The sequence below is a fragment of the Eurypyga helias genome, unplaced genomic scaffold (assembly GCF_000690775.1).
Source record: "Eurypyga helias isolate BGI_N326 unplaced genomic scaffold, ASM69077v1 scaffold9920, whole genome shotgun sequence".
NCBI lineage: Eukaryota > Metazoa > Chordata > Aves > Eurypygiformes > Eurypygidae > Eurypyga > Eurypyga helias.
This window is the reverse complement of record NW_010227655.1, coordinates 39,252-52,410: the sequence shown is the minus strand read 5'-3', so window position 1 is coordinate 52,410 and position 13,159 is coordinate 39,252. Positions and strand designations below refer to the sequence as shown.

General features: G+C 50.1%; 1 protein-coding gene across 1 annotated transcript in view; it reads left to right on the top strand.

The window, feature by feature from the left end:
- The first annotated feature begins 298 nt into the window (after window positions 1-298).
- RNF213 (ring finger protein 213) overlaps window positions 299-13,159 on the top strand; it is a 51,729-nt gene continuing 38,868 nt past the window's right edge. Inside the window, 16 exon segments of the mRNA XM_010156927.1 lie at window positions 299-472; window positions 1,657-1,986; window positions 2,595-2,767; window positions 3,205-3,363; window positions 3,617-3,810; window positions 4,044-4,321; window positions 5,891-6,159; window positions 7,357-7,545; window positions 8,056-8,254; window positions 8,915-8,970; window positions 9,232-9,385; window positions 9,863-9,994; window positions 10,618-10,716; window positions 11,519-11,641; window positions 12,018-12,210; window positions 12,775-12,936. Coding sequence (XP_010155229.1) covers window positions 299-472; window positions 1,657-1,986; window positions 2,595-2,767; window positions 3,205-3,363; window positions 3,617-3,810; window positions 4,044-4,321; window positions 5,891-6,159; window positions 7,357-7,545; window positions 8,056-8,254; window positions 8,915-8,970; window positions 9,232-9,385; window positions 9,863-9,994; window positions 10,618-10,716; window positions 11,519-11,641; window positions 12,018-12,210; window positions 12,775-12,936 — 2,884 coding nt within the window.

Genomic DNA, 13,159 nt, shown 5'->3' with positions numbered 1-13,159 from the left:
GTGCTGGGGAGGATGGGGTTGTTGCTGGTTGAACAGGGAACAACAAAGCAGCTCCTGTTTGTTCAGTCGACACATTCGGGCACCAGCAGACCCTGCTTGCTGGCCACCATCTGAAAATGGTATTCTTTACAGACTCTCCAGTTTAACCGGGAATCTTGCCTCCGTTGCAGAGAGAAGACAGGCAAAGCTCGCCCCAGTCCCTGATGGAGGAGCAGTACCTGGAGGAGATGTGAAGGGAGAAGGTGCTGACGGGTTTTCTTCCATCACTGAAACAAAGGAGGAGAAGGGAGGATCACAGATGGAGAACACAAGAGAGACCACGCCTGGATGTGCTGCGGATGGGCCTCCTTCCCCTGCTGAAACGCGGGAGGAGAGCGCGTTGCTGCCGGAGGGTGTTCCAGCTCCAAGTGGTAGCCCGGAGCCTACATCTCAGTGTGTGACCGGCAGTTCTTCCGAGAAGCCACAGAAGAAGGTAAAGCTCTTTGTCAGTGCTGAGGAGCAGGAGTAGCTACTAACCTCTTGCTCTCTCCTGTAAACAATGGGGCTGGGTTGCATCACCACAAATCCCTTCGGCCTGCATCCGGGTGCTGCTGCCTGCGTTCCTGGGCAAGCCGTAGATGTATTTGCTTACGTCAGGTGTTGTGTATGCAGGGAGCTGATGTGCTGAGGGGTAGAGCTCGCCGTTACAGTCCCTTTGCTGCACTGAGGGAGGCAGGACAGAATTCAGCTTAGTAATTGGTCTGAGCTTGTTAGCATCATGCTCAGCGCTGCTCTGTGTTCCTGCTGTGTTCCTGTAGTGATAGGACAAGGGGTAATGGGTATAAATTGAAATCAGGGAGGTTTAGATTAGATATCAGGAAGAAATTCTTCCCAGAGAGGGTGGTGAGGCACTGGAACAGGTTGCCCAGAGATGTTGTGGATGCCCTATCCCTGGCTGTCTTCAAGGCCAGGCTGGATGAGGCTTTGAGCAACCTGGTCTAGTGGAAGGTGTCCCTGCCCATGGCAGGGGGTTGGAACTAGATGATCTTTAAGGTCCCTTCCAACCCTAACCATTCTATGATTCTATGATTCTATGCTGAGAACGTCTTGATTATTAAAAATCCAGAATTCTCAAGAGTTTCTGGCGTGTCACCCGCTATAGGGGATGGTAGCCGGTCTTGTCCCATCTCCTCCTGATCATTCTCTGTTAGCCCAGTGTAGCAGGAAGATGTTGGTAGGAGCTGCAATGGAGGACGTGACAAAGAATTTCTCTTCAATGATGAATAAACAGACATTGTGTTTTTCCTTTTTTTTTTTTAATAGAAAAAGAAGAATAAATCAAAAAAGGGGCCTTCCAGCTCTGGGGAGCAGGACTCTCTGCCTCCTCCTCCAAGCACAGCACCAGCTCAAACGACAGAATTGCCTGATATGTGTGTTACTCCACGAGAAATCCAAACCCCAGGCAGCGAAGTAGGCAAACCGGGTGCCGATGTGCTGGCTGGTGACAGTGGAGACGCACACCAAAGGGACAGGGCACTGGGTCACTTGGGAAAGGAAGCTGGAAGTCTGGAAGCGGTTGCAGAAGGCAGGCAGAGCAGCGTGGATGTGCTGACCCCACCAAAGCAGAGCAGCACGGAGAGTGTGGCTGCCCCACCTCCAAGCTCTGCAGCCCCAAAGGAGAAGGTGAGGGATGGAGGTACCACAGGGTGTGGAGAAGGGGTCAGGAGTAACACGGAAAGGGCCAGCTGTGCCTCCGACGCTGGCCGGCCGCCAGAGACCAGACCAGAGTCCCAGTGCTCGGGCAGCAGTAAGAAACAGGCCTCGGCAGGGGAGAGAGCGAGCATTTCCTCTGGGTTGTCTCCTGGTAAGGGAGTGCCGAAGAGTAAGCCTGCAGCTGCTTCTGCTCCACCTCGAAGCCAAGACGCAAAGACTTCACCTCTGGTCGAGAGCTCGAAGGCTGGGACGGGTAAAGACACCGGCTGGAAAGCGAACTCTTCGACTTCCAAGGTAAAAGTGTGAGCCAATGCCGAGTGTTTGGTTGAGTTGGGCAAAGTTTCACTTTAGAACTGTGATTCTTTCGGTGAAGCTGAAGGCCACGGGGCTGGGACATGGGGGAGAGCAGGGAACAGTGAAGTGTGGCTGTTTGGAGTTTTGCCCTCCTGTGTGTTGGTTCTAGCACAGCTCTCGCTGAGTGCTTGCCCGGTTCCCCCCAGGAGCCGTGAATCCAGCCAGCTCTTCCAGGTGTGCTCTCCAGGGAGCTCTCTCCGAGCTCCTCTCATGACACTGTCATGATTTTAAGGTGCCTGTTCTCCACTCATGGATGGGCCTGTCAAGCTGTGGATTGCTGCTGGTTATCTTCCATTTTCTTTACGCCCCATCCCCTGGGGACCAGTGGCTTAGTGACCTGACCTCCTTCCATGTGTTTGGGCTGGATTCCTCTTGCAATCACCTGGATTTTCCTTAACCAGTAGTTTCCCTCAATGAGGGTTTAGTGTTTCTGGAAGTACGAAGCTAACTGTTGTGCTGTGATCTCTGGATAGTCCTAGATATCTGAAGAAAGGTTGTACTTCCAGGGTCTCCTGTTTAATTGGACATTGCTTGTCTTCCTACCGCAGAATAAAGACAAAAAGGAGAAAAAGAAGACCCCAAGGGAGAAAGGGACTGAGAAGACAAATCAGCCCAAAGGATCTGGGGATGCTGGAAAGGATGACGCTTCAGCTGGAGGAGACAACTGCAAGGACAAAAAGCAACAATGGAACCAGCAACCTGTGGCTAAGATTAAAGAAAAGTGAGCCTGAAGTCCTAAGATTAGACGTGCATTTGTCTTGGATGTGTGGAAACGGAATTGCCGAGCAGCGGTGTTTAATTGGGAGTTGCAGCACAGGGCATGTACTGGATAATGTGCTACACTTGGTACATGAACCTTTTTGAGTATCCAATTAAGAGAAAAGAGGTGGCTCTCATTTCTTACTCCTACAAGCAAGCTGCCACCCAGCTGCCTGTGGCCAGAGCGTTTCACGCTGCCTTTGGGAACACGTTTTTCCTTGTGCTAAGCTTTACGCTAGGCCTGCTGCGTAGCGCCGGTTTCTGTGAACTGCTGGCAGAGCTTGTGGGTCTTGCATTCAGTAAGCCGGCAGCTCAGAAACCCTTGTTGTTTATAACGATTTCTGCAATTAAAAAAAGGCCTAAATTAGAATTCTTTCTGTTTTCCTTTTAATTCTTCAGTTTTGTGGACCGAAACCGTGGCGTTACAGTGTATTTCCATGCAGTATTGTCCAAACACTTCAAACTAGACCCCGAGATCCATAAAGTGTTCATCAGAGCTGAAGGCATTTCTCCCTATGCAGACTGGCAGGACAACATCTGTGAGCTGAGCTGCACCAAGTAAGTACCCGCACACACAGGCCCGGGGGGGTTTTGGCTCTGGAGAACAGGATGCGATGCGGTGCTTCACCTAATACATAAACCTGTAGCTGTGTGCTGCTGGGTGGGTGTTGCTACAAGGGGTTTGTGTCGTGGAGACGACTGTTTTAAAACTTGGATCCTGAAAGAATCATCACCATTCCTACGGAAAAGGAAGTTTATGCATCAGCTGACATGCCTTTTGCCCTCCTCTGCTCTGTTTTGTGTTTCCTAGGCCTCTAGGAGAACACGGATACCTCATTGAAGGCGCTGTAACTCTTGAAAAAGAAAACATGGATAAATACATTCCTTACAAATATTGGGTTTCCTGTGGAGAAGGAGAATATGAGTTTATTTACAAGTGTCCGACATTCAGTCAACATGTGAATCGTTGCTTGATGATAAGAGGCAACCAGCTCAGCGAAGGAGGTGAGCTTTTCTGACTGGATCCGCATACTGGGATGGATGAGCCATGTTTTTTTGTGGGATCATCTCCAACTTCCCATGGACTAGCAGTGCTATTAGACAGGGCTAAGTTTCTGAAACTTAACGGTCAGTGAGGGTGTTTCCCTGAGCAGCTGAAAGAGGAAAGGCGTGCGAAATGTGTGTTTGTCTCTCAAATTACTGTTTCTCTCTGTTCTTATCTCTGTTGGTTCTTCCAGAATGGCATCAGTACGATGATATTGTGTGCAAAAAGCCTTCTGTCATGAAAAACATTTTGTTTACATTGATTGGTAACAACAAAAACGTGGTGGAAGGGAAGAAAATAGCTGCAAATATTATGGTAGAAAATATCTTCAGCATTATTGGAACCTGGAGTCCTGCCAACCTGAGAAACTTCCTCTTCCAGCTGGAACAGTTCTACATCGTTACGATAGACCCATGGGTACACGAGGGCTGCAGAAAGTCATGGGTAGAGTTGAACTTTGGCGTACAGCAGGTAATCGGTTTTCTTTTAACAGATCGTAGAATCCCAGACTGGTTTGGGTGGGGAGGGGCCTTAAAGCCCACCCAGCCCCACCCCTGCCATGGGCAGGGACACCTTCCATAGACCAGGTTGCTCCAAGCCTCATCCAGCCTGGCCTTGGACACTTCCAGGGATGGGGCATCCACAGCTTCTCTGGGCAACCTGTCCCAGTGCTCCCACCCTCTGCGGGAAGAATTCCTTCCTGATGTCCCATCTCCATCTCCCTCTTTCCGTTTAAACCCATCACCCCTTGTCCTGTCACTCCCTGCCCTTGGGAAAAGCCCCCCCAGCTTTCTTGCAGCCCCCCCAGGCACTGGAAGGGGCTCTAAGGTCTCCCTGGAGCTTCCCTTTTCCAGGCTGAACCCCCCAACTCCTCCAGCCTGTCCCCATGGCAGAGGGGCTCCCGCCCCCGGAGCATCTCCATGGCCGCCTCTGGACTCGCTCTGACTTGTCACAAAACAGATAGCAGGAAACAGACATTCAGTTACTAAACCCAGAAGTTTAACTTCGCTTTTCCAGTGGAAGGGTTGAGGTGGACAGAAGCTGTGGGCATCCTCTCGCGTGACCTCGCGTGACCGCTGCCGTCTGCCTTCACTGGCACCTTTGCTCTTAGGTGCCGATCCCAATGTCCCGTGCTGGGCAGCAGCAGAGCTGCAGTGTGGCAACCTCTGACCTGAGTGGGTTTTGTGTCTGGAGATTAGATTCCTAAGTCCAGCCCTTTGGTTTTGGTGCCAGTCACACTGTCGCCAACTTTTCTCTGCTCGTCTTGGACTCTTAAGCCTGCCTTTGAGACGAGCTCCTCCCGGTCCGGTTCTAAGCCGTGATGCAGACGGGGCTTCTGGACTCCTGAATTTCATACCTGGTGTAATTATGAAATATGGCAGAAAGGTCATTTCTGGGGGCTTTGGACCGGTGTCGGGGCTGCTCATTTCTGACTCTCCGCAGCCTCCTTCTGCCGGGCGATGCGGGAGAGGCCACGAGAGGGCACAGCCGCTCAGCTCAGCGGAGCCCACCCGGGTTTCCTGCCATTACCCGCCTTCCCAGGGGTGATTTTTGGGATCACCAAGCACCGCAGTGCTATGGTCCCCCTGCGCATCCTTTCAGAGTAGCTTTTGGGGGCGGTGGGTAGGACAGAAATCTCTCCCTTTGACTCAACCAAGCCCGAGCCCACCTGGGAGCTGGAGTTCGGTTGTGCTGCGCGGTGGTGGCCAACGGCAGCGTTGGGTGTCCAGCTGCTCAGCTCGCCGGCTCCCTTCCCAGATCTGCCCCGGCTCCTTGACATTCCCCAACCCTGCTGGGCACGGGACGGTGCGGCAGTAGCGGAGCGATGGGAGCTGGTCGCACGGCGAGGGGTACCGAAACCATCACAGGCACTGGGGTACCACGCCTGGCGTTGGGGGGCGGTCAGCACCGCGTGAGCTTAGATCCCAGGAGCACCGTGGGTTGCACAGGGCTGTGAGTGCCTTTGCTGTACATGGCAGAAGAATAAGACTTGTTGAGGGACTAACGCTGTGGTGGTTGGGTTTCTTCCCTGTGTCCTAGGTGAATGAGCTGCTGCTGCAGTATCTGAGGAAAATTGCTCTTCCTTTCCTCGCGCCAGAGGATGCAGAAGCATCGCAGGAGGCCAAAGTGATAGAAAGCAAACTGGCTCTGGGGCTCACCTTTCTCATGGTAGTTGACTGGTTCAAGCTGCCACCATCTAAAAGCGACCTAGCTGACCTGTGTAGCCTCTTGTGCTTGGACCAGGTGTCACCACGAGCCGCGCTGGAGGCCGTTAATCATATGAAAAACTCTTTTGCAGCAGTCACTAGGTACGTACGTTCCTGGGGTGCTTCACAAGGTATCTAACCAGGCTGGTCCTGCTGCAAGCGTAGCACCCTGTGATAAAGCAATATGGGATTTGCTCTCTACTGTCAGAGAACTGGGAGAAAAAAGAGATTTGGAGGTCTCTGTTCCAGCCTCCTGCTTGAAGCAGGGCTAACAGCCAGGCAAGCTTGCAACCAAGTTCTGGAAAGCTCTAGGGATGAAGAGTGCACAACCACTCTGGGGCTTCTCTTAGTCACAGGCCTCTCTTGATGTGAAAAAAGTCTTACTTTTGACCAAACAGGATTCCCCTGATTGCAACTCATCACTGTTGCCAGAGTAGTAGGTTGAGTTAAAACTGTTGGTTTTTCTAATATCTAAAACTCGTTTGTTATCCTTTTCTGTGAAGCAGTTTCTAGCTTCTCTTTGCTGTTTGTACTTACCAGCTCCAGTCATCGGGATTGTGATGTGTTTACTCCTTTCGTTTAAATGCCGTCTTCAGGTTCTTCTCGTTTCCTCTGCTGTGCATCATTACACATGGGTTTTGTTGGTTTCTCCTCCGAGTGCCTGCTTATTAGACTGTTACCTCACTGCTAGCTTCTCTTTGCTGTTTGTACTTACCAGCTCCAGTCATCGGGATTGTGATGTGTTTACTCCTTACGTTTAAATGCCATCTTTTGGATTCTTCTCGTTTCCTCTGATGTGCATCATTACACATGGCTTTTGTTGGTTTCTCCTCAGAGTGCCTGCTTATTAGACTGTTATCTCACTGCTTGTCTGGCTCTCGCGTTTCTCGTCCTTCACTTGCCCAACTGCAGCTCTTAAAGTTCCGTTGGGAGACCTCTGTAGTGCTTCAGCCCAACCAAGGAGGCTGGATTGTCCCTAGAACGGCTGGCTCTGTGCCTCTGCATCACCCCATCCCTGACTGCGCTGGGGGGGCTTCTGTGGAAACTGTAGATAAAGTATTGGCACTTCTTCCTAGGGTTTGTGCAGGGAGATTGAAGTAAGAGCACAGCTTTGAGTCTTTCACCACACTCTTCAGCCAAGAGAAGATTGGGCTAAAACAATTGCCAGGAGCTCTCTGGTGGTGCATAGCGAGATGAGATGTAGCTTTTTCCCTGCTGCCCCCGCCAAGGATATTCTTGGGTCCCGTAAAAAGCTCTTTTTTTACACTGTGTGTGTGTTTTGGTTTTTTTTTTTTCTAGTTTGAATGTTCACCTGACAAATCTGTGCCAGAGATGCATCGATGACCAAGTAGACCAGTGGGTGTGGGTTCTCCCTCTTCTGCATTTGTTTGCTGCTCCTTGGCGGCATCACCACGTGGCGGTGGAAGAAGATACCTGGGCAGGGCTGGAAGGGCTTCCGTTTGCTGAAGCAAGGCAGAAGCAAGATACGTGAGTCTGCCAGAATCGCAGTGTCTTGACGTTGTAATCAGTGGTGATCACCTTATCTCCCTTGTTTTTAATTTTTCCCGCCTTGTTTTTGAAAAACCCAAGAGACGTAGCGTGTTGCCATTGGATTTTTGGGGTCTATGAGCACAGACCCCGTTGGTTGCTCGGAGGCTGTGGCGTACAGCAAAGCTGTGCAGTGTATTACCTTTCTGACACCAACAACCCTTAATTCTGCAGGCTGTGGAGCAGCTTGTGCCGTTGGCAACGCCTGGCGTGAGTTAAAGCAGGTCGTGGTCTGCGTTGTGCAGGATCTGAGCGAGACCTGGAGTTTATTTCCCTTGAGTGCTCAGTAGACTGACACCGCTGCTGCGGTCACTGGCTCCTGGGGTCTCCTACTGACCTTCAGCTGTAAAAGACAAAAGCACAGGAGTGACAATGAGTCCTCCGTGGGCTGAACAAGGTCTTAGCCTCGTGTACTTTAACCCTGAAGGGTTTGTTTTGCCTTCTTTCCAGAGGGACCCTGCTGCAACTCATGAAAGAAAAGAAATACCTGCTGGAGCTTGACAGGGCTCTGGTCAAGTCCTGGATGTGTGTGCTGCCCCTGGAAAGCCTGGCTGAGTTTATAGAAGACTTCTCCAGGGATTTGTTAGTTCCCCTTCAAGGTGTTTCGTACAGATTAGAAAACGTTGACATTTTGGGGAGCAGTTCTAAGGTTTGTCTTCTGGTAGCTTTACCCAGCTAAGGGATAAAGGCTGAAACGGGGCTGTTGTGGGCCTTTTGGCAGGACTGTCACTGAAGGGAATGGGGGTGGTAGCAGCTCAGACCACAAAGAGCTTAACATTTTAGCTAAAAGCAAAAATCGTTGCTCTGAAGTGGGAGACTCCTAAGAGGAGACGAGAGGGTGTATCCAGCAAAAAATGGTGTCGGCATCGATGAGAGGAGGGTCTGCTTATCTGGATTCGCTCCTTGTCACTGATGGCAGATATTTTAATCCTGAGATCCTTGGGTGGCTGCCTGAAACTATTTTTTGCACAGTTCTTGGGGGTTTGGACAAGGTGCTGCTGGGTTGAGAGATTTTCCTGGCAAAACATTCTATGAGAACAGCAGGAACCGGACTTTGCAGCTAATAATAATAAATTTAAACCCCTCGCTTGTAAGGAGGGCAGGTTTTGGTTGTACAAATAATAGACACCTGTATGTTGACTCTGACATCCCGTAGACAGGTTTTGTAGCTTTATAATGTGTTTAAAAAGCAGTGGAGAAGGTGTGGAAGAACACCCAATTCCCTCCTTCACAGCATCCCCCCAGCTAATGGGAAACGAGTCTGTACAATTCCTTTCACAGTTTAATATGTCCATTTTTTCACTCTTAGGTAGTGGAGGGGCTTCTGAAGACGCTGCTGCGTACCTTGGACGAGAAGCAGGCCAGGTAACCGACGTGCGCTTTGAGAGCACCGTCCCTCCATTTGCACCGGGCCTGTGGGCTGGGGTGAGGCCTGTAGCTTGAATGCAGGCAGTGAAGCCTAGATTAAAGAATCCTGTCTTTCTAGCCCGCTGTCAGAGAGCAGCAGTTTTGAATCCCGCTGAAGGATGGATGGTTAACTGCCGCACCGTGTTGAATTTGGTGGGCTTGGGTTTTCCTCCCCTCTGAGCAGAGAAGAATCTCTTCCCTCTTTATTCCTGTCCTCAGAGGTCTGGAAGCTCGCTCTTGGCAGTCCTGCTTGACCTGTTGCCTCAAGCTGCACAAGAGGATCTGCAGAAACATGAAGGAGGGGCTGTGGTTTGTGGTTCCTGCCACTTCTGTCGCGCTGATTGTGAAGGTTGCCCAGCTTCAGCCCACGGCAGTGAGTACCAAGGAACCATTCACGGGCTGATAGGAGCGAGTTACCTGGAAATATTACAAAAAAGGGTAGAACAGGCTGGTTTTAGATCGTGTCCATTCTCAGTTTGGCAGACAATATTCTAAACTAACCGAGATCGTGGTACTTTCAAAGAGCTTTGAAATCATTTAATGATCTGAATTCTCACTGAAAAGAAGGTCAGCTAGGCTGGCTTTCGTGGCGTTTGTTTTATGTCTGGTTTTTCCCCTTAAACATATGTTGTCTTTATATCCTGGAATAAGCCTTCTAAAGCACAATCTATTAATAAACATGGCATTTTCCCAGCTTCCCTCTCTCCTTTATCCAGGTAGTGGTGGGTCTCTGCTGGTCATCTTTGTGCTTTGGATGCATTTAGCCTTCTCCTTTGGAAATACTTACTTCAATCAGCTGTAGGTTGCTCTTCTGCTTGAACTGTTCTTATTTCTTCTCCTGTGTGTGCAGGAAGTTCCAGTGGTGGAAGTGTTCAGGGAAGCTCTGTGGGACACTCGAACCTGGTTCAGAAACGCTTTAAACCAGAACCTACTGAAAGAATATCTGGAGCACATGACGTTCTCTCTTTATTGGGAACTTCAGGTTTGTCACCTTCTAATAATAATAATAAAAGGGTGTTTTACCCTGGCTTAACCATAGAGTCTAACGGCTCTTTGCTGGGAACTGTAGCCGCTGTGGGGTAAGGGATGAGATGGGGACAGGCAGTACACGCTACAACCTGAGAAGCTGCATTATTTTGAACACTACTGAGCTGAAAAGCAAAGGGCTGTAACTGGTGCTGCTCACATTATTCCTCCTTTTCCTTGGCTGTTCCAGAGGTGTTGCTACCCTTGTTGGCGTTTATCTGGGGTTGGTTTGCTCACCCTGTGCGTCCTGCTGGCTGTCCTTCAGCCTTCCAGCAGGCAAAGCCCAGAGCAGCACCTTACAGTCTGGCTCACTGCTCCCAGCCCTCCCTGGGACACTTTCCAGTATCAGGGTGGAAGTGGTTCGTGCAAATATCCCCTTTAGCAGCTGGGAGATGACACTGGGCTTAAAAACTGCCTTTTGCAGCTCTGGGAGTGTTCTTTTCCTTCTGGGTGGAAACACGTGAAGGGACTGCAGGCTGAGGATTGTGGGTCCTCCCAACACAGTTTTTTTAATTTCCTTATTTGAATGTTAAATGCCAGCATTTAGTGTTTTGGACTGTTTTTGCTTCTCGCCTGCAGGCCTGGAATGAATTTGTGAAGATCAGCTTTCCAGATGAACAGTTCACCAGGACCTGGAAGGAGACTTTACTTGCAGATTTGAAGAGAAGAATTGAGGAGGTAGGGGTGGGGCTAAGGCACCTGCTGCGCACCGGCGGGCCAAGCTCGGAGTGGGCAGACAGCTTTCTGCTGTGCTTAAAGAACGGCTTCTAGAGCCTGAACGGGCCTATGGAAACAGGGTGCCATAAAAATTGCCATTACTGTTACAAACCCTATTCTGGAGGCTCAAAAATTGGATGTGAAACCGCACTGCGCTGTGTTCTTGGCGTCAGAGCCTGCAGTGGCCTGCTAGCCTGGCTGCAGTGCTGGTCTGCTCCTAGCCGGGGCTGACACCCCGATGCTTCAAAGGAAACTGCACATTTTGAGCAACTACCACCCCTGTGATTTTTAAGAAGCGGTGGGTGTAAGGTTAAGCACCTCAAGTGAAGGACTTAGAGCAGCAAAGTTGGCGCGTGTCTCCGTTCGTCGTGCGGAAACCGTGTTCTCCAGGCTCCCAAAGGCACACGCTGTGCGTGAACTCGCATGTCTCCTCGTCTCCTTTCTGCATGAGCTGCAAAACTCTTTAAGCCGTTGATTTTCATGGTATAATCAGGAAAAAAATATTTCCCATGGAAGCTTGGCTTGGAGAGATGCATATTGAGTCATCACACATTTTAGATGGAAACAATCTGAAAGGTTTTCCAAGTATTTACTCACTTCATCTCTCTTCCAGGCCCTGATTAAACAGGTTGAATCCTGGTTCCACTGGGAAGCTTTACGACGTAGTTCCTTTTGTTGTCTCAATAGCAGCTCTCCTTCATGCTGTTGGAAGGAACGCTTTGGAGAGTTAAATTTGATAAGAAATCTCCCTTTTCCCCTCTAGGAGCCTCCAGTTAACCAAGTCTTAGCCTACTGCTGTCAGTACAACCAACTTACTCAAGTTGACTCTTCCATTGACGGGTGTTTCCGCAGTTGTGCCACAGAGGCTGTAACTACAGCTTGCCAGGTATTGTACTTGCCCTCAGGGTGGGAAAAGTCAAGTTTTTCTGTTGTGTAGAAATGCTGTGGCGTGGCAGAGAGGTGCATTGTGGTGGAAGGAGAGCTGCACGTTCAGCCTCTCGTTGCTTGGGTTGATGTGGATTCCTTCAGTTCGTTAAACCGACAAAACCAAATATTGGGAAATGAGGATCCACTTAGAAAGGGTCCATGAACAGTATTTGCAATGCTTTTGCCGTCGTGGCTTCTGGTGTCACGTCCTACAGCTTTTGTGGAATACGCCTCGGCCCTGGAGGCCTGACTTCTTGACATCAGTGCCTGATCCCGGGACATGGATGCAGTGTAATCCCAAACGCTGATGCATTCTCCCCCTCTGTCTTGGGCAGACTCAGAGCAATCTCCTGGAGAGGATATCTCCCTACAACATGGGCCAATTCAGCCAGCTCGTCTCAACGATTATCGTGAAGTCGTGGCCGATCAAGTGCGGGCAGGCGGAGGATGATTTCAATGAGGTTCTGCACCACGTGCTTACGTGGCCTGACATCAAACAGATCTTCAGCTTTAGTGGTACGTCTGTTAGTGATGTTTACAGGGGTCTGCAAAAAGTTGCTCTCTGCCTTGCCGCTCCCACTTTGCAGAGCAGCAGACAAATAGATAACAATTTTCCAGCTCTTGTTTTATTCCCTGTCCCAAAGCTCCAGTTATTCAGCCTGGCTAAGCAGGAGGGAGCTAGTATTCCGCTTGGGCTAATCCACTGCAGCCACTTCAGGATCTGCACTGACTGCTGACCCTGTAGACCGAGTGGATTTGTAGGACGTAACTTCTTTTTTTCTGAGAAGTTCTAATAAGTCATTGCTGCACAGAAATGCAAGGAGCTGTCATGTGAATGGGTCAGAATGGCTTGTGTTTCCTCACAGGTCTGAGGTGTGGGAAGGTGTCTGAATTGCTTTCCTGACATCCTGCCTGTTTCTGCTCAGAAAACATGAGGGGTTGGAGGGTGGTGCGCTGAGTTCGCAGGCTTTTGGGTGGGGATTCGAATGGGAAATGTCAGGACGCTGAGTAGTTACTGATTCTGCCTAGTTTTTGTGAAGCAGGGCTGCTCTAGGTTTACGTGCTTTGTTTCTGGAACAGGAACAGATGCAGTGCTCCTAGAAAAACTTACAGACGAAGCAAAGAACATAATGGCCACAGCAGACTCTGTGTTCGTGAGCATCACCGATGACATCCAGAAAGGGTGTATCCTTGTGAAACATCTGGAAGAGATTGTCCAGCACGAGCAACAGTTCGTCTGTATCTGGGAGATAAGTAAGAACACTGTTGGCTATGGGATCATCGTCGTGATCAATGGCCTCCTGCTAACCTACTTCAGTGATTAGTAATGCTAATTGGGTGCTTCAGCAGGTAGCAGTGCTGGCCCTGTCATTGTCCTTTATGCCGAGCTCCCAGCCCCACTTTGGGTTGTTTCACTGTGGTGTTTGACTCGCAAAGCCAGACCTGAGTGTCTGGCAACCGCGTGCCCTCGTGGCGA